At 41.6% G+C, this 25205-nt stretch overlaps 1 protein-coding gene across 1 annotated transcript in view; it reads right to left on the bottom strand.

Annotated features, from left to right (window-relative positions):
* Positions 1-235: 235 nt before the first annotated feature.
* The window catches only part of rtn4rl1b (reticulon 4 receptor-like 1b), a 183252-nt gene continuing 158282 nt past the window's right edge, over positions 236-25205 (bottom strand). The window contains exons 2-3 of the mRNA XM_074639913.1: positions 5070-5521; positions 236-3034 (exon numbers count right to left, since the gene is read on the bottom strand). Of these exons, the coding sequence (XP_074496014.1) occupies positions 2141-3034; positions 5070-5521 (1346 nt within the window). The 3' untranslated portion in view covers positions 236-2140. The remainder of the gene's footprint in view (positions 3035-5069; positions 5522-25205) is intronic.

Raw genomic sequence — 25205 nt, 5'->3', positions numbered from 1 at the left:
CAGGAAGAGTATCTGTTTGTAGGAAGCAGCTTTAGTTTAGCCAGCAGGTCTGATCAGGGGAGACAAATTGCAAGCTCGAGCAAAGATAGAGGGGGAAACAGTGCGGAAAAAAGCTATATTTGCTGACATAATCAATTTCTGGTTTAAATGAATAAAAGGGAAAGAAAGAGGGGATCGAGCGTGCCTTTTACTTTCTCCAAACAACGCAGCAATAAACAGACCCAGACTGCAACGGTAGACATAAGAAGATATAGATTTTAATATCTTTATAAACATTTTTGTACTGTTGTTTTCTGATGATAACTTACCGAACAATTGAATCATGGCAAAGAAAAGAAGATGAATAGGCATACAGTAGAACAAGAAATTGGGAGGTGAGGAATTGTGCATTAACAAATAAAAAGGTTCTAAAAATATAACATGGAAAATACGTAAATTAACGAATCACCAGAAAATCAAAAAAATCGAAAGACTCCTCCTGACGGGAGGAGCGGAAAACCCTGTTATCATCATCGTCGATGTCACTGATATTGTTTTTCTCATAGTAATACAGTAAATGATTAATATCAGCACTGCAAGAAGTCCTCTTGTCTCCGTTGTTATAGTTCACATCATTGATACAAACACCAGCTTATCAGTAGATTTAAGGGAGGCACAAAAGCTCCAGAAGTACACAGCGAGATGTCCCGTAATTGTCTGTCGGCCTGCATTGTTACTTCCGAAGCGATTGTCTTGGTTTTGGATCCCCACATCCATGGACAATCATGTCAGTTAATTAAGAGGCATAATTCTCTCCGCATGATCCCTGTTTTGCCATGCTCCATTCAGAATGTTTGAATCTTTTATTGAGTCTTTGAAGGTACACACACATTTTTTCTCCCGAGTCTTGTATTCCTTGTATTAAGAAAAGAAATGTGTTCCTCACGTTCTCAATGAGGGACGCCCTCGCCGAGGAGGGATGAGTTCAGCAACAACCTCACCGGGAAACTGAGAAAACCCCCCTCCTTTGACCCTCCACCTCTAAGGCTCCTGTCGGCCCCCGCAGCGCAGCAGGGATCCGTCTCGAGGTCCATTTTGTGTCTTAGAAAAAATCAAATGAACAACATCTGACACAAGATATAGACAGACTTCTTCAATATTCACAGCTTGATCTCCCGTTGTTTCCCAAGCGAATGAAAATAGCGCACGGCGGTCCTCGCCATCTCGAGACAATTAACAGCTTAATATTCAGTTGCACAGAAGGAGAGAAGTGGTGTGAATGGAGATGGAAACGGAGTTGTGTGTGTGTAGGGATGTAATACCAATGAGAAATACTCTTAAATAGGCAGAACAGCTGGAACAGTACCTGAAAAAACAGCGTTATGTAGAGATAATTTGTTCTGGCTTCATAGTGTATGAGCTAATGGCTGCTCTGTTTATAGCCTTAAAACTTCTTCCATTGTGATAATGGCACATTCCTATGTCTCATACTGTTCGACAATTTATTGCCGTGCTTACACTTTACTTCATTGTGCGAGAAACACTTACAGCCAATTATTCGGACAAAATACACTTGGCAGACAGGATGAGAGCAAGATAGGACTGACGCCGGAGGCTTTACGGGGTCATCGACTCACTATTTGCTTCTTGATAACAATTTACAAACTGTCAACTGAAAATTAAAGCTGGATGGAGCACTCGAATACCCAGCTTATCTGTCTCAGAGCTAACTAGCTCACAGGTTTTACCCCGTTTGCTGCGTCATCTCTTCCCCCTTTTCTCTATTTTCACCAATTTTGGTTATCTGAGCTCCAGTTGAGTGAAAAAACAGATGTTAGAAAATACATAAGATACTAAGACGTATGAAGATGAAATCATACTGGCATAAGTGGCAGTGCAAGCTTGGTCTGCATTCGTCTTTTATCATTCTCCGTCGCTCAGTCCCTTCGATTTTTGTGCCGCGAGTCTTTTCTGTTGTAGATGTTTGATGCTTTTGATGCCCGTTTCAGTCTGAACAGTAAAGCTCCCTACACTACATTTACACATATAATCACACTCACACACACATACATAAAAGACACACAGGCCTTGTAGTGCAGGAGCAAGAGAGGGTCTGAGAGCTGTGTTTTTTTTCTTTTTCTTTTGCCAAACCCTCCGTAGGTCAACGGAGGATGAAGTCAATATTTGTCGTTATCAAGGCCACAAAGAGGGCACAGACATGTAGTGATGGCTGGGATAAGGTCGCCCTATTGTTGGCTTGCTGAACCCCACTAGGGGGGCGAACAGTGGTCCGGGGGGTGCACTTGTGCTTCCTCCGTGTGACGGTGCCGTCTGGGGACGTGTGGTCATGTTTGCCCCCGTCTGAGAAATCTGGGGAGGAATCCTCCTTGTCTGCCATGATCTCTTTTGAGTGGTGAACCTCATTGTCACCCTTCCCCTTGCTCACCCTGCTGCGAGGCTTCGTGCAGTTCCGAGAACGGCCGGGCCTCGAAGGGTGCACTAGGTGGGTCTGCCCCCCAGAGCCCACCACTACACCGCGATTCATAGACGGATTCACCGTGCCAGATAAATTATTAGTCTGGGCTCTGGACTCCGAATTCGGTATAGTTGGTGAACAGTTGGGGAAGTCCTCCCTGCGCAGCTCCTTGAGGTCTTTCCCAACCATATCATCCGGCGCCTGGCAACCCACAGAAGACGTGGAACCTCGAAAACGCTTCAGCCATTCCCATAGTGACAGGGCCTTGCAGTCACACGACCAGGGGTTGTCGTTGAGGCGCAGGTATTCCAATGCGGGCAGTGTCTCCAGGCACTGTCCAGACAGCTCGATCAGGGTGTTGTTGAACAGGTAGAGGGTGGTGAGACGTTTCAGGTCGTGGAAGGCCAGGCGGTCGATCCACTCAATCTGGTTCTGGTGCAGAAGGAGTCGGTCCAAGGCGCGAAGGCCTCTGAAGGTGTTCTGGTTAAGGCTCCACAGACGATTTCCGTGCAGGAACAGGTGGCTCAGATTGTGGAGGTCCTTGAATGTGTCATCCTGCAGGAACTTCAGATGGTTTTCCTGAGGAGATACAGAGAGAAAACAATCACAAGACTGCATATTATGCAAAATTTTCATTCCAACATTATTGTACTGAATTACTGTAACACTGACTTGTGTGTACAAGCCATGAATACATGTTATGAATCAGCATACTATGCAAAATAGTATCAATCTGGCAACCGATCAGACTGTTATCAGCTCATTAAATGAGATTTTCAGTTGGTATGAGCCTCATAGATGCTACACCCACTGCATTGTAATGAATGTGTCCTGAATGAAACGTTATGTTTTCAACACAAACAAAAAGGCTTCTTTAGGTTTAGGCAACAAAACCACTTAGTTAAGTTTCGGGGAGAAAAGATCATGTTTTGGCTTTAAAAACCTATGTTTGAAAAGTGAAAGTGAAACTTTCAAATACACCTTGTTGGTTTCACACAGGATGCAAACCCCTGCCTCCAAGGTGAAAAACCTGTTTTGTGTCTGTACTACAGCACCTGACTTCTGCTTCTGCTCCTTTCATAACTACTAAAGTCACTGGAGGTCACTGTCGTGTTCTTTTATACTTTCCTTCAGTGATCTACCATGTAAAAAGATGATAAAACCTAATATTGGGCGTAGTAGGCCCCTATTGACCCACATCTATGGTGCTTATAGCGACCGATAACGTCTATTTAATGGCCTGATGTTTTCACTATATGTACTGTAATGGTTGTAGTAGTTACAATAAATTTAAATTAGTTTTTAGTCAATTACTTTTTGGTCATTTTGATGAATAGTTGAATGTTGCTATAACCAACCACAATATTTTCATCTGTAAATAAACTAATTAGAAAGTCCTTTGTTCTCATTAATTGTAATTTTGTCTCAAATTTGCTGTGTACAAGTGGTACAAAGAACTTTTGAAGTTTCAATATCACAAACAAAATAAACACTACCTTTACTGTTACCGTGAAGAGCCAACATTTTTGATTAAATTGCTGTTAACCCACACATCCCAGCCGGTTGATTAGCACAGTCTATCGTGATGGAGGGTTTCGTTACCTCGTAGCGGCAATGTTGCTTGACTTCTACTCAATTGCTCATAGGCAAAATGGCCAACAAATGTGATTCATGAAGACTGTGGTTACACATATGTTATTGCCCTTTCATTCAGAAATAAATCAAACAGGAATTTGCCACATGTTGTGATAATGAGACAGATTTACTGTGCATTTTACTGCCACTATAGCTTGTGAGTTGACGCCAATACCAAAGACTCATCTTCTTTATTATGAAATGGACTATAAAGATTTCTTTACATCTTAAGAGCTCCTACATCATAACAAACACAAGGTTGTGAACATAAATCCCATCCGTCGCCCCCGACCTCCACCCCATTGAGTTTTACACTGCCTGTACTACAACACCTGACTTCTGCTATTTTTATACTACTGTCGCTAGAGGCCGCTGTCGTCTTCCTTAATTCCTTCTTTCAGTGATCTACCATGTGAATTGATGATAAAACCTACTAGTGGGTGTAGCAGGCCCCTTCTGACCCACATCTATGAGGCTTATAACAACTTAATGGCCTGATAACAGTCTAACCAGCTGAATCTGTGATCATCTGTTCACATTCAAAATTCTCTGTGAATAAGCACTATAGGCTGTGTCTTGTACTCCAGCGGTAGCGTCCATCGGACCTATTGCGTGACTTCAGTAAACTAGGTGTTATTTTCAAAAAATGGAGAATGGAAAATCATGACAGACACCAAACCATCTGAGAAGTAATGTGTGGAAGAATTTTGGATTTGACACCACAGATGGAAACATTGTGGATAAGGCTGTTTGCTGATGTTGTTAAATGCAACTGCCAGCTTGTCAGTCAAGTGAGGCGGCGGAGGCACTGCGAATAAACAACACATTAATTTTACAACATAGTTTAGGATTAGGCTACGTGGGTTGTGTTCAAATTAATTCGCATAAATATGTGTTAGTTCTAATTTGTTCTTGTGGAAAAGTGACTGCCCTGATTGAGTCTTGGTGGTAGGAAAAGAACCAGAAAACAACAGTCTACCTGCAAGTAGAGGTACTGCAGGTTTCTGAGGCCTTGGAAGATCTTATTAGGGATTGAACTGAGCCCACAGCGGTACAGGTGAAGCGCATTGAGCCGACTCAGCCCGTGAAAGGTGTCCTCAGCCAAGGTGCGCAGGTGGCGGTTATCTCCCAGGTCCAGCTCCTCGAGCAGCGTGAAGCCGTGGAAGGTTGACGGCTCGATGTATGTGATGTTGTTTGAGTAGATCCAGAGGGTGACCGTGTTGGTACTGAAGTGGCCCCCAAGTAAGCGATGGATCTTATTGTTCTGTAAGAAGATGCGCTCGCTGTCGGGAGGAATGCCCTCGGGGACCGACAGGAAGTTATGGGCTTGGCAGGAGACGGTGCTGGGCGCAGTGTAGCAGATACAGTGGCGGGGGCAGGACCAGGAAAACTCGAGCCCACAGAGAACCAGCAGGAACTCCAGCCCACAGCCTGCAGTGAGCACACACACACACATACACACACATACACGTCCACAGGTTGAGAGAGAGAGAAAGAGGAAGGTTGAGAAAGAGAGGAGACATAAATCACAAACACACACACAAAGACAAGAAGGAAAGAAAAAAAGAAAATTAATTAAATGCAGAGTGAGAGCATTTTAACTTGAAATTCAGAGTTAGTGCCGTCTTGTCTAGAAGAAAACTTGAAAAGGAGAAATATCGATAGTGGCTCCGTGAGGCCGTACCAAGCGGGAACCTCTGGTGCTGAGAAATGAAGCCAACACAGAAGTGCCAAAAACTGCAGTTCTTCTAATGGCCACTTGAGGCTGGCTCCAAAACGAGTCAACCTTAAACCCCCATGTTAACATGCCCAACTTTACAGCAGAAATAAACACGTTTACAGCCTGGTACAAAAAATGGGTTTGGTCTCAACCCGACCCACAGGTGTGTTGCAGGATATTTTATCAGGGTCACCAAATAAATTTGCAGAATTTCTTCCATAGTCTTTTATTTAACATTTTAGCCACATGAGGGAGCCTGACTGTTCGTATTGTTCTGATAATTGTAGCCTACTTATAACAATGAATCTAATATGAAAGGCTAGCGTACGTTTGTTTTACTGATGAGAGGAAAAAAATAAGAGACTCTTAACTCGCCTAAATGCATGTATTTGGTCTTATTTCTAAAGTATTTAACATGTGTATATGTTTTCAATAACACATGCCTGAAACAAAGTTGTGTATCAAATGTATATCTCCTCGACATGGCTGGTTTACCTATTCAAGATTATAAGGTTGTGTCTACAAGGTAACCCGCAAATTGCGAAATCCGATCTGAGATCTGGAAAAACTTGCAAAAACTCTCGTGAGACTTGCTGCCCGACGACCTATCCTAACCTTAACTATATATTTAAGATCAATATCAGACCTTAACCATCGCGCGAAAGTTTCCCCAACATGAGGGTTCCCTTCTAGACACCATAATATAATGTGATGTGGAAATGGCCGTAAAAACGGTCAGGAACGTTCATTTACACGCAAATTCGCTCTTAGTTTAAAAAAAAAAGTTTGGGAAACACTGCTCTAGGGACCTTTGATATCTGCAGCAAGTTCTCTTGCAAACATTAGATCAAAACTTTTCACTCTGAACCACAAATGCAAACCTCTTGACCACAAATGAACCAAATTTCCCGACAATCGATCCAATAGCTGTTGAGATATCTCAGTCAGGACCAGAGTGGTGCTGCTTCACAATATTGTCTCTCTGATTGGTTCCACCTGTGCCACAGCACGCGTTACATATGGACCCTCTCTGCTGCAGTTTACTGCCTGGATCCACAGAGTGTGTTTAGGCCCTCACAATAAGGCGCCTATTGAAGAGAGCACACAATAACACCTGCTCCAGTGAGTCACAAGACGTCTTTGCGAAGCTGATTGGATCCCCGGTGTGACTGTCTCGTTTTATTCGACACCTATGCTGCTATTTCAGAAATTACCCTTTTCAATATTCTGCTACCGGGGAGATGTGCTATTAAGAGTCCAATCCCCTTCCCTGTATCCATCGGCACTACTTTGCAGCGAGCGGAGGCCGTGATCAGTCTTTTTGTGCTGTTAAATGGGGCGAGGAATGCTTATTTAAACTTGTAGTAAGCCACTCTGAGGCGCTTCCTGATCGGTGACATGATTCCCCAGATCCTCGAGACTGGAGATGTGACTTATCCACAGCCGCATCCGAAATGAGCACAACTCACAGCCCATCATGCCAGTTCCATCTGACAACCCCTGGCTGTCTTCTCCACAATTTATTATTCAGAGCATAGCAGAGGTCTGATTCACTGCCTCTAATCGATATGGCTCTGTTGCCTTTTAACTCGCCCCGTAATCCTGGGTCTTTTTATGCTGGAAATTCAGGAGCTGCAGAATTACTCTCCACCAAGAGACAGGCGTATTTATCTAATGTATTTTCTCGCCAAACTGTGGCTAAGCTGTGACATTCAGCGTCCGACTCCGCTGACCTTTAACAGTAATTCTCTGTGTCTAGTTGCAGAGCCGAAGCATGGAGCTGTGTGTCACCTGAACAGTGAGTGCGCTCTCTCGGGCACGGATCTGAATCTAATCCTGTTTGTTAAACCCTGCCACTGGGCCAACAGTGAGAATACATGCATCCTGCTAAACCTGAAACGTGCCCACAAAATGAGGTGATTTTTCACAGTTGAACACTGTTGAAAGGTTGATTCTGAATATGTGTTTTCATATGTGTTTGTATGGATATTCATGTTGGAGATCATAACATGCCATGACGGCGCTACAATAAGCCTTGGCTTTATTTAGACTTTTCATCTTAATGTCATGACCTGCATCATGACATGGATCCTTTAGTATATAACTGGTTATAACCAGATTTGTCACAACAATGTTTCACTCTTTTGTCACTCTGCAGCTGCTTTTATCTCCGTCCTTCTCTCTACTCACCACTTCCATGAAGATGTATCAAGCATGGCACCTCCTGACTGAGTAAATAGGCATAAACGTTTTGCATTGCTCTTGGGAAATAAAGGTTTATGTATCGGACGAATAAGCAAGACAAGACACAGTATATTTTACAGCCGCTGTCTGAGGAACATTTGCATTAAGCTGCAGAGACCAGGTACTTGGGAGGCATTGGGAGGTAGGTTGGGAGGTATTTTGCAAATATTTGGTATTTCCAGTGCTCAGCGTGGGCCGGTACTCACCGCTACACCGTACCGCCACTTCTTCATTTTACTCTATATGTTCAGAAGAAGGCTGGGATATGTGATGAATAATAAAATAATAATTTAATTAGTAATAATAATGGTCTAAAATTATGTAAAATTGTCTAGTTTCAAGGTAAAAACTCTAAAATTTTCTTGGAGGAGGAGCCCAAAACCTAATATCTCCTAGTAGCCTATCTTTTATTAACTGTATCAATTCAGAATGTGTCTCTGTATAATATGTTGGAGCATCCTGACTGGGACACTGCTCCTAAAACCTGAATGAAGAGCTCATACACCTCAGCTCTGCATGCATACCTGCCTGTCTGGCTGGCTGTTATTGATTCCAGCCTATAGGTATCCTATAATATATTATAGAGCGATACTACAAAAGCACTGTAACTATTAACACTATATACAAACACACCACCATAACCCTATAATGTTCCAGTTGGAATATTATTGGCCCAAGTATAATAATATAGCAATAAAATCACAACTGATGACTGACACAGTATAAAATGCTTAAAGAAATAATAAATAAACAGGAATAAGTTGCAAGAGATTGCTGATACTGGCCCATACACACACACACCAATATGTGTATAAGCTTATTGTTTTCAACTTCAAGCACTGGGTATTTCACATTTTATTAGAATGTTGACTCTTGCAAAAGAAGCATTTCTATAAAGAACACATGAAATACTACAAATTTAATCTCTCTTTTGCTTTTACATTTGTTCTGAGATTAAATGATACCTGTTTTAATCACCTGCCTCAGCAGGAATTCATCCAAGAGATTCCATTATTCATTAAACCGATCTTCTTCTCATTCCAATTAACACTTTCCATCATGCGTGTCAATAGAGTTTGGTAGCAGATCTCTAACAGGAGAACGATCAGAGCAGTTGAGAGACAGACAGTGATAAGGGTGATACACAGGGACGTAGATGCCGCCCAGATAGCGAGACAATTTGAATCAGTGATCTGATAATCACGTCGGACACAAGGATGGGCCTCCTCTCCTCTCTCGGTCTCCTCAGCTTCTCAGGACAAAGTAATAGTTTTGTTACCCTGCTTAATGTGTTCATTTTAAATGACAGTTTTTACTGCTTTACTGCCAAATACCCCTCTTTGCAGAGAAAACCATAAAAACATGGTGGATAAGGGATGTAATATCTTCCTCTGTTCCTTCCCCATGAACAAAATCTTTAAACTTCCTCCCTGATGAGGCTTTAGAAGATGTGAATTTATGATGTGGATGCTATTAAAAGTATCTCATGCACTCTCCTCTCTGCCTGCAGATTTAGTGAGGGAGAAGCATGCACTTTCTTCTTGTTTTCAGCCCCACTAAGGGCATGTGTGCTCTATTTTGAAGCTGGCATAACTCACACTTCCACTGGAGACTTTAACACCTGCCGGATCTCATCACCGAATGTATTTACACCTCCAAACACTACTTTAAACACAGATGTAAATATAAATTCACACAGGCATTCACACATATAGTGCATGTACGTGGATATACAAAGACAAACATTCCCAAGCATTAAAGTAGCAGTAGGCAGAATGTTTTTGGCATCATTGGGCAAAAAATCCATAATAACCTTTCAGCATATTGTAATTCAAGTGTTCTGAGAGAAAACTAGACTTCTGCACCTCCTCATGGCTCTGTTTCAGGCTTTAACAAATCTAGACTAGACTAGACTTTGGCCAATCACAGGTCATTTCAGAGAGAGAGAGCGGTCCTATTGGCTGTTCATTCAGCGGAGGCAGCTGTCAGTCACTCACGACCTCCGATCAAACGGTCAAACTAGGCAGCGCTGATCAAATATGAATCAATATTCTGTTACTGTAATGCCCATTCAACACCTACTCAAATGTTTTCAGAAACATCTTGTAGTGCACTGTGAAGATGTAAAGTTTGCTCCAGCTGGTGGGCGGTGCTTGGTATTTCCTCAACTGATCTCAACATGGATGGTCACAAACTTTCTCATTTTCCAGCTAAACAGTACACTACAAGATGTTTCTGAAAACATTTGAGGCGAGAAATAGGCATTACAGTCACATAATATTGATTCATATTTGATCAGCGCTGCCTAGTTTGACTGTTTGATCGGAGTTCAAAAGTGATTGACAGCTGCTCAGAGACGGCAAGGCTCCAGCTCGGCTCTGATTCGTTGTTTTCCTCCAGTCTGTGGAATTTTGCAGAAGCCATGAGGAGCACCGAAAGAAACAGAGGCACATTAATTTTTCAGATTACCTGTCTCATACTATCAGGATATAGTGATCGCTTTGTAAAAATAACTTTCTTTTAAACAAATTTGCTCCAGTTCTACCTACTGCTGCTTTAACACATGCATCAGGTTTAGAAATGAATGAATGATGTCAGCGTGACAAGCATAAAAGGCTGAATGGCGTTTGTTTACACGGCTTTGGATAGGGAGACTGGTTTTCCGCACAGAGGAAAAAACAAGTATTGTGTGGGAATGCTGTCCTTAAATGAAAATGTAAGAAATTAATGTTTGTCATAACTGCATTGTGCGCTCACACAATGAGCCATTCAGCCCAGATTTTATTATATAAATAGCTTTGGACACAACGGAGCATATATATGCCAATAGTGCCTATTGGAATTTGGCAGAATAAAGGGGAGGCTCTGAAAGAGAGATAATGTGTTTTTGGAAAGGAAAAGGTGCAGCTATCTCCGGTTGGAGTCTGCGGCAGCGTGTTATCAGAGTCGTCACAAGTCTTTCACCTCCAAGTCTCTCCCCGCGCAGCTTCCTTACTGATAACAGGTGCTATTGATAGCTCCTCACAAGCACGTTTGACCCCTGTGACCCCGTCATCGCCGAGCCCCCTTTTTTCTTCGGGGTCGCAGAAACGGAAATAGATAAATAAATGAATAAAACACAATGGGTCTCGGGTCCCCTGGCAGACTGAGAAGTGACTGTGTAGAATATCAGTGAGGCATAGTTCACACAAGATTTGCCCTCATGAATAACACATCTCTGCTAATGGGAGGGAAATGGTACGTCTGTAGAGCTGCGTGACTCTGCCCATAATTAGACTGGACAAACTCAATTTCCTGTGTCTCTCCAAAGACCTCGATAAGCACCCTGGTGTTTTCGCTCGCGCTATTGGCTGCTTTTAAATAATGTCTCGACTCGCTCCACAATCAAAAACATGTTTACATGTTCATGCACACGGTGGTTATTAATGGTGAAGCAATATATTTGATTATTGATTGAAAAGGCTCATCCTTCCGAAGAGGAGCGTGGCTTAAAACTCGACTGAGAACGTGTGTGCAGTGTCGCTATCGCCCTGTGGAGTCACTATCTGTAATATGAAGGATCTGTAATATTATACTATACTTATACTATGTTATAGGGATGTAACACACTGCTATCTGTGTCTGTATCTCTTTATGCCAAAATATCTGTATGAGTCTAAACTGAGATGTGTGACTGTTCAACACATTCTCACCCCAACTCGTCACATATCACCGCTTATTTTCGGCATCAAAACCACTACAGTTGCCCTTGGCGTCACTTTGGGATTAGGCAATAAAACCACTTAATTAAGTTTAGGGAAGAACTACATGGTTGGGCTTTAAACTACTATGTTTGTACAGTGAAAATGAAACTGATGGTTGTGAACACGGGACACAAACGCACAGCTGATTGTAGTGTGAAAGTGAAACTTAACGCAAGGGACGCAAACACCGGATGAATCTCCTGGATGAAAGCCTTGTGTTTGTTTGACCCATCCATCCTCAGTGTGTCTTTTCGCGCTTTAAACTATACGACACCACACTCCCGGCACTTTCTCGGAGCGTTTACTGTTGCCATGGATGGGTTCACATTGTAGTTAATGGAATGCCCGGTGCGTTTCATACCGCCGCCAAAGAATGCCTTGTGTGGCTGTATTGAACGCCACCGGCCGTGATAAAGCCTTGCTATTTGACGCCCTGGGAATGAGAACGGGCTGGACTGTTAAAGGCACATGTGTAGCATTTCGGGGGAGCCATTAGCGGAAATGGAATATAATATTCATAACTATGTTTTCATTAGTGTTTAATCACCTGAAACTAAAAATAGTTGTGTTTTCGTTAACTTAGAGCAGGTCCTCTTCACGGAGTCCGCCATGTCGCTCCGCCATGTTTTAACACTAGCACAGAACAGATGTGGGATGTGGTAAGCATGGCCTCTGAGTGAGGCGAACGGCGTTACCACAGTTTTGCACTTGGCGGCTCACTTTACCGCAGTCTTGGAAAGGGAGGAGTGAGCGTAGGGGTATTCATTTGGTTGCAATCTGCAACCACACCACTAGATGCCGCCAAATCCTACACACTGTACCTTTAATGGTCTGGGTGGAGATGAATAGTGCAAATAGAGCGAGATAAGCTTTTAACACTGCTAATTTTGCATGACTTTTATTGAAAAATTGAAGGTTGTGTATATAATGAGGAATGCCTGACAAGTGTAATGTTGTTCTGAAGTGTCTCTGAAAAAAAGAGAACATTTCTTAATTGACAAAAATGCACTGTTGAAATGGTCCCTAACTTGAGCTTGTCATTTTCCCATCTACTGTCAAGTCATGCAAGTTGCCAGTCATCAATATTGGATGATGTGGTAAAAATAACTGCATTAATATTACTGCAACTATTTGAATGCTGCCCCTATCGGTTCAGAGCACATCATTTGATTTACATCCCTAATATGTTATCATATTTTAATCTCAGGCATCTTTTGATCGACTTGGACAAAATCAGTCAATATTAACAATACCAAATGCTAAAATAAGGAGCAGCATCAATAAATGATAAGTTTTACATAAAAATCATTCTCTATTTATATTAGTTTATTTAAGCCTTGGTTTCACAGCAAGCTGAAGAATACTCTGAATAGAACATCAGCGTCTGACATTTCCAGTATGGGTCAGTGATTGCATATTTATTTTAATTAACAGTGCTGGAACAAAAGCACAAATGCAAATATTTATTTCTTAAAGGATAAAGAAACGGCAATAATGGCACAAAACCCAAGCTGTTTCTCATTACCATTTAAAAGAAAGTCTCTGTTGACTTGTTAAACGCACTGATTACTGCCATTATTTTTCTGACGGAACAGCAAACTCACACATGAACAGTCCTGCCGACAGCTGTGACCAGCAACACTTCTGCCCGGGAATATTTGCTCTTTTTTTTTTTTTTTTCTTCACAGCCTGCCGCAGAACGTTATAGATTTTGTCTCATTTGCCATTCCCCGGCTCCACTGCAGGCGATATTACCTCATAAGGTTGCCTGACTATTCTTCTAGTGAATGAAAGGGAAATGGGAGAGAACAGTGACAATGCTGAGATCTCTGAGAAATGCAGCAGAATGGAAATATTTCAGAAGTATAGCACGTCGTCGTCGTCGTGGTGATATTCTTCATGGCGCAGAGGCATCAGCAAACAGAGAGATTGTGTTTCTGTCTGTATTGGAGCAGCATCATAACAGGCCTCGTGTCTTATCTCATGCTAGCACACAACAAATAAATTAGGTCACGGAGCTGATAGTGTAATTAGTATATACAATGAATTCACTAAATATTAAGGGTATCTTCCTGATAATGAGTTCAAGCTTTTTTTTTTTTTTTTTCATTCTTCTTTTTCTCCCCATCTTCTCTTCTGAGATTGATATAGATTTTATGAGAGAGATCAATCAGCTTTGACCTCAGTTCACCTTATCACATGACTTCATAAAAATACTAGGGCTGTCAATTGAATCAAATATTTAATCACAATTAATTGCATTATTGTCCATGATTAATCAAGATTCATTGCAAATTCATCGCACATTTTTTATCTGTTCAAAACGTACCTTAAAGGGAGATTTTTCAAGTATTTAATACTCTTATCAACATGAGTGGGCAAATATGCTTTGCTTTATGCAAATGTATGTACATAATTAATATTGGAAATCAATTAACAACATAAAACAATGACAGATGTTGTCCAGAAACCCTCACAGGTACTGCATTTAGCATAAAAAATATGCTCAAATCATACATACAATCAACAGGCAACAACAGCTGTCAGTGTGTCAGTGCTGACTTGACTATGACTTGCCCCAAACTTTATGTGATTATCATAAAGTGGGCATGTCTGTAAAGGGGAGACTCGTGGGTACTCATAGAACACATTTTCATTCACATATCTTGAGGTCAGAGGTCAAGGGACCCCTTTGAAAATGCCCATGATGGTGTTTCCCTGCCAAAATGTTGCCTCCTTTGCTACAAGCTAGTTTATTTAGTCTTAATCTTAATCTAATTTCATATGACACCAGTATCTTCACTCTAGCTTTAAAACGGAGCTCGCTACAACCTACAAATCGCAAGTTGCATTAAAGCAATAAAGACATTTGTGGTGTAACAATTTGCATTAACGCGTTATCGCTTTAACTTTGACAGCCCTAAAAAATACTAAATATACTAAATATTATTAAATATATATTTTGGACATTCAGGATATTGTAAAAACAAATGTCCCAAATTATGATGCACAAAGCTGCTCTTCAGACCAGCAGGGCTCGCACTACTGATTTACATTTGGTTGTTCTCTTCCATGTGTGATTCCTTTAATTCGGGCCGTGTGTGCCGGCACAGTGTGTGCTTGTGAAACTGTTAAGTGTCAACGCTCTCACTCTCATTAATTATGATTTGATCATTCTTCTGTCGGGTTGGCTTCGCTTCAAAGGGCTGAACCGCTTCATGTATCTGACTGCATCCCTGCCGAGGCAGAAGGACGGTTAAAGTAGAGAGAGCAGGTGAGAACTGGAGCCCAGTCACTCAGCCCAGTAACATGTTGGCATACAGAGTGCCAAGTTATAAGTAAGGGTTAAATGGACCAGCGTGCTCACAACATTATTGATATTTATGTCTGCTAAGAGCTATTTCATGGCCGTTTGGTATTGTGGCTGGTCAACGAGACGCCCCTGTCGATGAATTTAGAACAAACAAAGTGACAGAAGACGAAAGTAAAGAGATGTGGTGAAAAACTGCAGATAGAGAGAGAATACTAAGTTTGTGTGGAACTCGACACACGCACACACACATACACATAAAAGCAAGCAAGCGAAACCAGAGGGAAGTCAAACATAAAAAGGGCAGAGACGATGTGAGTGACAGCAGTGTTTCTCAGGTTCAGGAATCAGAGGGCCCTAAAAATAACTCCTCCAAACAAGCGGCACCATATGGAGCATGTACAGAATAAAAGGGGAAGATTTGCGGAGAGTGTCATTTATTTCAAGGATGGAACTTGAAATGCAGAGAGAGGCCAGACAGAGAGGCGGATGGCTGAAGGCGGAGCTATTCACAGATGTTTAGCACCTACATTTTACTTTCGCACACTTAATGGATGTCTAGTTAGGTGCTAATGCCATTTGCTTACATTTAGAGGCGCATCTGTACCCGCTGGTCTCTTCACGCCTTCACAGCATTCTGTTGAAGGTTGATAGATGCCATACGGCGACAAAACGCACATACATTCAGTGCACAAACATACACAGGCACACTAGCCAAATCACCGCTGTTGGGGGGGCAACACTATCAGCCACCAACTACATTCATTCATCATGACAGCACAAAGCCAAATGATTCAAATAAATTGCACTCCCCGTGGCGGTATCGCTCTGCACCGGCCAAAGTAAACTAATGGTCCTACCAATATATAAATCATCTAAAGTGTATCCATATGTGGTTCAGCAAGTGACAGAGAGCATTTATAATGCAAATTCCCGTCGGTGGAGTGGCTCATAATTATCCTTCATGGTCGAAGTTGTTTGATATAATGTAGGAGCTCTTATGATGCAAAGGATATCTTTACAGTCCATTTCACAATATACAAGATTAGTCATTGGTGTCAGCGTCATCTCACAAGTGGCAGTAAAATGCATGGTAAATCTGTCTCATTATCACAACATGTGGCAAGTTGCAATTCGATTTATTTCTGAATGAAAGGGCGATTACATACAGTAATGAGTAGTCCTCATGAATCACATTTTGCCTATTAGCAATTTGCTTTGAGCGACAGAGGTCAGGAGTACAGCATGAACCTGAAAATAAGTTTAATAGGTCCTCTTTAAATTAAGTGTAACTACTACAAACATTACGGTACATATAGTGAAACATACATGCCGAATTGCTGATTACCTCCAGAAATGACATGCATTAATAATGGCTTTAGAAAAATGCAAAGGTATAACATAAGGCTGTTGTAAATTGCTATCTTTATATTTAAGTGTCACTGAAATTCTGGATTTAGTGGGCAGAAAATGTAGACTTATTCTGGATAAACTCTGATTTTGTCTTTGAATAACTTAAATATGTAGATAAATCAATGCTGTTAATTAAGTTGCCTTTCTATAATAGTTGAACCAAGCCCATTTAAAGCTACCACACACTGAGCATAAGACTTCCACAAAGGACACTAATCACACACGCACACACACCGCCTCGGGTTTCTCACACGAGACAGTTATTCTCTGTTTGGAGCAGAGTTTACAGCTTTCAGCAGCAGGCTGGATGGTTGTCATTCTGTCTGGCTCGTCCAGTCTTGTTCAATCATGCGCATGTATGTCAATGACAGAGTGCAACACAGCCAATCATTGCGCGTCTCTGTCAGAGTGACAATTGAGTTGTGGTGATACTGTGACAGCGAGCAGACAGACGGATAGCAGAACAGCAAATGACAAAGACATATCTTGGACAAATCTTTTAGTGTAATAACTCCAACTAACTGAAAGGGGACATATCATGAAAAAGTCACTTTGTCACTGCTTGTGAACATATAGTTCGATATCTGGAGTGCCTACCATCCCACAAACTGTGGAAAAAAGACAACCCAGTCAGTTTTTTTTGTGGGCTGTCTAGATCAGAAAACATGTGATTCAACAAGCCATTCAGATTTGGTTCCCCTTCCAATGTCACATGCAGCCTCATTAGAATATATCACCCACAGTTTGAGAACTACCTTTGCAAAGGTGCACCATATTTTTCTGTCTTAAAGAGACAGGCGCTAAAACGAAGCGTTTCAGACAGAGGGTGAATATACACTTTAATAGGTTCCTCTACAAAAAAGTAACTACAAGCCGAGGATACCTTTCTGTAGGCCTATAAGGCAAGAATACTTAATTATACTTTTCTTAAGTGTATCTCGATAAAAAGATTAAGTACAAGTAGGCCTATAAGCCAAGTATACTTAGACTTTTCTGTATAAGTATGAGCCAAGTGTACTTATGTGTACTTTTGTTAAGTATATCTCTGATAAGTACATAAAAAGTTAACTGAAAGTATACTCTCTTTTTTTAAGTTTAAAAGTAGTATACTAATAGCACACTTGAATAAACTTCTCATTGGTAAGGGCAGGTATATTCAGACAGACAGTATGAGAAAAAGAATGTGTTATTTGAACATTAAACCATGTAAACATGTTCTAGTAGAAACCCAAAATAGAAATATGAACCTGAAAATGAGCATGATGTGTCCCCTTTAATGGAGAAGTAAAGCGGACAGAGAGGGGGATGTGAGATGAAGGTTGTTTTAAAGAGGAGCTATGTGGACTTTGGGAAACATGTCTGCAGCAATGGTACCCTAGCTACTCCATGAACTATGTGGACCTCGTTACCTTACAAAGAATCTGAGCATTAGCTCCAGGGCTGCTGCTCTTTAACTCACTCTGTGCTTTGATGTTTCTGTGGAAGAGGCCAAACAAAATAGTGAAATTTCCCCACGGAGTTAGTAAATTAACACAGTGTTTAGAGAAGCAGAGCAGAATGGCCAAAACAGGGCTGCAGCCAAAAGTTATATAAAGATTTATTTCTCCCTTTGGAATTCATGCAGTGACACGAAAAAAAACATAATAAGCTATTATGTGTAACATTGCAATCAGTGTAATAGCATGCTTATGTACCTATCAATTTGTCTCAATCTGCTCTGCAGTTTAATCTTAGTGATACCTGTCAGTTCAAACACTATAATCCACAGGAGGATGGCCTGGGTGAACACGACCTAAAGCTGGGGGAGGCATTTTATTTTTCGGAAAAATTCCATAATACCTCAACTTAATAACTAGCATATTGTAATTCAAGAGGTACCCCAGGGTAGGAGTAGTCAATCATTTCAAACACCTTCCTTCATACATTAACCAGTAGAAGTAATAGTCATCATTTCAAACATCATCCCGATCATCATTGTGATCCTGATGGCGTTATATCGCAGGAATTCTATGAGAATTACCATCCTGTTTTCTTCGCAAACATATATGGGCCCGTAAAAGCCTTTGAGATGACAAACTGTGATTCGAGGCTCTAGCGAGCTACAATATCAGCGAAGCGTTTCAGATAGGGTGACCAGGTGTCCCACTTTACGAGGGACTGCACAGCATTTCTTATCTCTTGTCCCACGTCCCACATATTGAGACGATGTCCCATATTTTCATTGGCTCTAGTTGTCAAAAGTCAAACCACTGCAGGACAGACGCTATTTTAAAATATGGCTTTTATCCAATTGGCTGTGAAGAAAGCAGGGAAGGCTCACATCACAGGGCTGTGTTTGCTGTCAATCAAACTGCACACTCGTGGGTCAAGTTCAGGTTAACATTTCACCGTCTTTGCTACGCTATGCCCAATGGGGAAAATTGCCCAAAGTCACCGCAAAGTCACAAGCTATGCAGATTTTAGGCGGAATATGATGGAAATAACTGCCACAAAGAAAAAGAAATGCAGCTACAACAAACTGTGAAACTGTGAAACTACTTTTAAGTATTTATAAGCCGGTGGAAGGACGACATGAAGCGACACAGTTCATGCGAGTCTCACAAGAAACGTGCGGCTCAAAAGGAGATGTGACGATCTATGGATGCATTCGGGCAAAGCATAGAGATGTTACAAGATAAGGGGCAGAATAGTTTATTATTTAAGTTAGATAGACATTATTTCAAAATTGTATACTACCTCTCAGCCTTGGTAACGTGTCCCACATTGTCCCACACAAACATACTCTTTGTCCCACATTTGGTTTGTTGGGATCTGGTAACCCTAGTTTCAGAGATGGAGAGCAAATGTTGCTAATAGTTTATTCTTCTGCTAACCGTAGCCGTCCCAGTGAGCTCACGCAGAAGGTTAAACTATTAGAGAGATGGAGATGGCAACATTTTCTCTCCATCACTGAAATGCTCCTGACAAATGGGTTGCTTTGTAGTCTAGGCAGTTTTTGCCAAAGCTGGAATAGTCACTTTTCCTGAAGGATATTTTGACGCTTAATCATGTTTCCACCACCTGAAGGGAAATGCACGCACATCTGTATCTCTAGAACAGCCAATAGGAACGCTCTCTCTCACTCTGAAATGACCTGTATTTGCCAAAGTCTCCAGCCATGGGCTAGATTTTCTAAAGCCTGAAAACAGAGCCGTGATGAGGTGTAGAAATCTAGTTATCTCTCAGAACACTTGAATTAAAATATGATGAAAGGTTGTTATGGAAATTTTGCCCAAAGATGCCAAAAATGTTCTGCCTACCCACGCTTTAACAATGTCCATTTATTACCATTAATTTCATGTTATTTGCCAGACAAATATTCAATTTGTTTCAGCTCCTGAATTGTTATTATGTTGCTGCTTGGTTATCAACAGGAAATAAAGAGAGCAAATTGTGTTTTGTTAACTCTGAGACGTGTTTTCCCAATGTCAACAACCTCCGTTCCGCCACCTTGTCCTCTTAATATCAGACATTGTTGCGATTGAAAGACTACTTGAAACCGCTGATTAAAATTGCATCATGTTGTGATGGTGTGTAGAAATGACATTCACTAACCTTGGAGACGCACACAACACATCCTGCCTCTAGTACATGCAACTAAAAGCTTTCGTGGATTAATGATTTAGATGGTGCATAGCTCTGCGTTGGAACCATCAGGTCAGTAAAGACCTATATACCTGCACTGAAAGGTGGCATTTTCCAGCTCACCAGTTCTCCACCTCCTGGTACCCCTTACATGTTTCTCTTAAAACAAACTGTAAGGTACCCTCCTGCTCTGCAGCAGCTGCCTTCTTGCATACAAACCTCACGCGGCCTAGATTCAGCGGATCAATTATTCATAGCAGGTGAGAGTTTGGCGCTCCGTGTACGTAAAGGCACACGCACACATACACATACACACACAGACAGACAGAGAGCTTCAATAGTCTCAACTAATGGCTTCAAAGAGGCGAGGAGAAATGTGAAATCAAGCAGATAAAGTGTGCGAGGGAACAGCGAAGCGTTCTGGCTCATTAGTTCAAGAGACAGTAGGATGACCAGAGAGGACTCACACACGGGAGGACATAACACACAACACAGGCATGAGTGTGACATCCATCTACTAATGTAGTGAACATCTGAATGTACATGGTTGCTACTAATGGATTCCTTATGTTTTTCTAGTTTCATATGATGCCTGTATCTTCACTCTAGCTTTAAAACTGAGCCCGCTACAACATAAAAATTGCAAGTTGTTGAAACTGTGAGTGGTTGGCACATACAGCATGCATCAATTGCAACATGGATTATGATACAGGAATGATTTCCACAGATGTTTTGACTTTTATTGTTTGTCTTGACTTGAATCCATTGTAGTTGCTGTGAAACTACAGATGCTGCTGTCCACCAAGGATCAAGCTACAAACTTTTCAAAGCCACATTTCAAACCTAAGGAAGTAAAAAATATTTGATATTCTAGCCAATTCTGATTCCTAGGACATTACTATGACTGAGGCTTTGTCAGGGCTGTCGGCGTCCGGTACCGCCACACACGGCACCCTTTAGCTCTGTTATGAAATGCACCGGGCATTCCATTAACTACAAAGTAAACCCATCCGCAGCAACAGCAAACGCTCTGAGAAAGTGTGCCGGGAGTGTGGTGACTTTCATCCAGGAGGCAGCTGTTCGTGTCCTGTGTTCACAATGATCAGTGTCATTTTCACTGGACAAATCAACCATATATTTTCTTTCCTAAACTTAACTAATTGATTTTGTTGCCTAAACCTTAAGTGACGCCAAGGGTAACTATGGTGGTTTTGATGTCGAAAATAAAGTGACGCCAAGGGGCGTGACAAAGCAACGGTGTGAGACGAGTTGGGATGAGAACGTGTTGGATATTCAAAAGACAGTATTGCCTTCAGCAGAGACTCAAATTCTCACAAATCAATGTGCATAGACATAAATACATAATGTTTACGTAAGCTTCTCTCAGCTAATCAGTGCAACAAATAACATTTCCAGACAAACTTTGCATTTAAACTAATGGCCTTGGGGGAAGCCATGTCAGATTGTGGACACAATTAGAATATGTGTGTTTTCATCAGAAATAGCGGGGGAGCGAGGAAAGAAAACACGAAAGAATGCAAAAGAGCAGAAGAAAAATGAGCAGAGGGGAGGAAGGGAAGTGGAAGACCTTGATCTTAAGAGAGTAATCCCTTTTCATTTAGTGTAGTTTTTCAGACCCTGAGAGCTTCAGCATTGATCCTGCCATAATGTCAATTCATTAATGCACTGGGCCTCTACAGGGCGTATCACCTTGAAGGCCTCTAACGCTCTTTCTCCCAGCATTTACTGTAACTTTCTCTCACGATGAGAGAGGGGGACAAAAAGACTATATACTGTACGTTCAATTCTCATCAAATTGAATTTAGATCTGTTTTGCTCCCGATTGGATTCCATCTTGGTCTTTCCACTTTTTTTTTATTCCCACTGCTCTGTCTTCATTCGGTCCGTCTTCGGTTTCATATAGTCTAGCTCCAGCCGAGGATGATAACTTATCATCATTTCATTCGCTCAATTCTCTGCAGTGTATTAGAGTTGCCCTTAAGTCACTGTTCTGTCTCCATCTCGCAAATGCACACCATACCTGCGCCTGTTTATTGAGTCCACACTCCTGAGAAATATACCGGCCTCCATTGTAAAAAAACAAACAAAAAAAAAACAGCGATCGTTCTTGAATGCTCCGTTTCCATAAATGGATAATGTGTCTCTCGCTCATTCAAATTACTGCTGCTTTTTACGACCTCTGTCTGCCATCATTTACTCCTCTCCTCCCTCATGCCATGTCCCCCTTTGCTGTTTAATTGATTCTGTTGTTGTTTCCCCAAAAACTACAAAGCAGAAGGCTTCGCGGGATGAAACGGAGTCACTGTCTAGGTGTGATTAAAGAAACCCCGGCCTGGCCGTTAGAGATACTATGGCGGCTTATGGGATTTATTTAGTGAGTCACTGAAAAAAGCACAACACCAAACCAAAGATTCACTTCAAAGTGTTCCATTGCCAAAACCTTAAACACATACAACCAAGTAATGAATTTCTTACTCCTATAACTTTGCCTGTGTTTCATCCGTGAAGGGGAAATCCGAGGTTCATGACAAATCGCTTGATATTTTCACAAGACATTCGGAGGTGTTTTTATCATGTCGTGAGTGCTGCTGCTTTTGCCACAGCTCTGCCATTTGAAGTTGCTATTTTGCTTTCCTCCTCTCCATTGTAAACCTGAACCCTCCGGAGGCGAACCCACACAAACTACTCAGCTTTGTGAGTGCTTTCCCCCTCCCTCTCAGCTGCTTGTCTGCATGCAACTACCACTCGGTAGAGAGTGCTCCCAATCCCCTCTCTCCTTATAAAGCCAAGTGCCTGCCTTGCTGCAGACGTTCCACAGATAAGTGGTTTATCCCCCCCCCCCCCGCCCCCCCACATGTCCACAGTGACGGCCTGAGACTAATTTTCGTTGCATGTAATGACTTGGTCCCTTGAACCCTCTCGACATACTGTATGACCAAAAAGAAAGCCTTCCCCTTGAATATTGCATGGAGTCGTAAACAACAATGATATTCAGACAAGCAGCTGCAAAAGGAGATGTCAGGCTCCATCTCGGCTCATATGGCTGGATGATGAAACATGATTCCCTCCAGCCACCCCCCGTCTCTCCTTGAAGACGGATAACGAGAAGTAAAGTCAAGGACAGACGGAGAGAGAGAGAGAGAGAGAGAGAGAGGGAGAGCCAGTGAGGGGTTTGTTTACACAAGAAATTGTGAGTGTGGTATTTCAAAGACATGAGAGAGAGGCAGAAAAACGAAGGGAGGAGAGAGATGGTACGGAGAGATGGAGGACAGTAAAAGTGTAGGAGAGATGTAGAAAGAGAAGAAAGGAAAACAATGGACGCTGAGCTGACACCTTAAAGATTAAGCGTCCTGAAAATCTTGTCTTTGCTGACCTCCAGTGGTTTAACTTTTCACCTTGCTGCAGTGATGTACAGGTGGACTCCAGGACCCTGTGACATCACTGTTGGGTGTGGTTACAGGTTCAACAGGGCACACGTCTGACCACACCCATCAGTGATGCAGACTCTTCTGATACACTGTTCGTAGCTATACCTACAAAAAGTAATGCTTTGTAATTTGTATATCTCACGAATTAAGGTTGTATAATAATCCAAGTAATTGTGAACCAGGAAGTATAAAGAGCGCAGGGAGGCGGTTGGGTCGGATGGTCAAAAAACACCAGACTTTTGCCCAGGAGACCGCTGTTCGTACCTCGTGTGAAACCAGAAGTCAACGTTGATTTATTTGTCACATAACTTCCGTACTTAAGTTACGCCACTTCATGAGTTATTTTATCCCAAATCATGATCTTTTCCTAGACCTAACTAAGTAGTTTTGTTGCCTAAACCTGACCAGGTCGATCTTTTCCTAAACCTAACTAAGTAGTTTTGTTGCCAAACTTAACCAAGTCGATCTTTTCCTAAACCTAACTAAGTAGTTTTTGTCGGGTAACTTCCGCATATAAGTGTTGCCACTTTCTGTGTTATTTTAACCCAAACCACGATCTTTTCCTAAACCCAACTAAGTAGTTTTGTTGCCTAAACTTAACTAAGTAGTTTTGTTGCCTAAACCTAACCAAGTCAATCTTTTCCTAAACCTAAGTAGTTTTATTTTGAAAAGACTGTAGTGGAAATTGTCCCGTGTTTCCCTTGTTGCTGGACATTCGTAGGAAAACGCACAAAAAAGAAATCATACGAACCGTTGTATGAGGATACATTGAGAGATGCTAGATGTGGTCAGAAGATTATTTTGTTTTCTTAGTTTGTATTTTGTTTATTTTTTAAAACAATCATATATAACTATTCAGATTTTTATTTATTTTGTGTCCTCTGTATGCCAGCTGTTTCTAGTGCTTTGCCTTCATCTACTATAAAACGATTCCTCTCTTCTACAGCTTTCCAAGAGAAAACAATCAACCAGCCTGATGGCAATAAAACACTTTCATCCAAACTTCTCAAGTCAGATTGACTCATTCAACATCAGATGTTTTTCTTTACAAAAATAAGCCAAAGACATGAAGTTTCACTATGAAGAACCAATTTTAAAGCAGTAGTTTTCCTTTTAGTAAAAATAGAACGGATCAATTTGACTCAAACACCACATCAGGGTTAAAGCCCAAACTTCCACCCAAGCTCTGTGTTGCCAACAGGATAAAAAAAAGTCCCATCAGCCAACTGGGCATTAGCCTCAGCTCTTCTAACAGTAGGACAGCTCTTTCACAATCTGGACCAGTAAAATTATAGCCAAAGAAAAAGAAACGTACCTCAACCACTGGACACATACAACAAGAACTCTATGCTATTTAACTCTGAACAGACAAGCGGCACATTATCTAGGCGCCGCGAGCAACCAGAAACTGAGAAAGACAAACACTGATTGAGTGACCACAGTGTGTCTATTGGGACTGGTGGACGAAACCTGGCAACCCAAAGAAAACAGACTGCATCAGTACTGCCAATGACAAGAGACAGAAAAAGAGCAACACTAACTGCCAGTATGAAGACATAAGAACCAAGTTCTTTACCAAAATAAAACTCAAATGCTCTCAGACCAAAATCCA

This window comes from Sebastes fasciatus, chromosome 7, assembly GCF_043250625.1.
Source record: "Sebastes fasciatus isolate fSebFas1 chromosome 7, fSebFas1.pri, whole genome shotgun sequence".
Classification (NCBI taxonomy): Eukaryota; Metazoa; Chordata; class Actinopteri; order Perciformes; family Sebastidae; genus Sebastes; species Sebastes fasciatus.
Note: the sequence above shows the minus strand (reverse complement) of the source record. Positions and strands in the feature narration are given on the sequence as shown.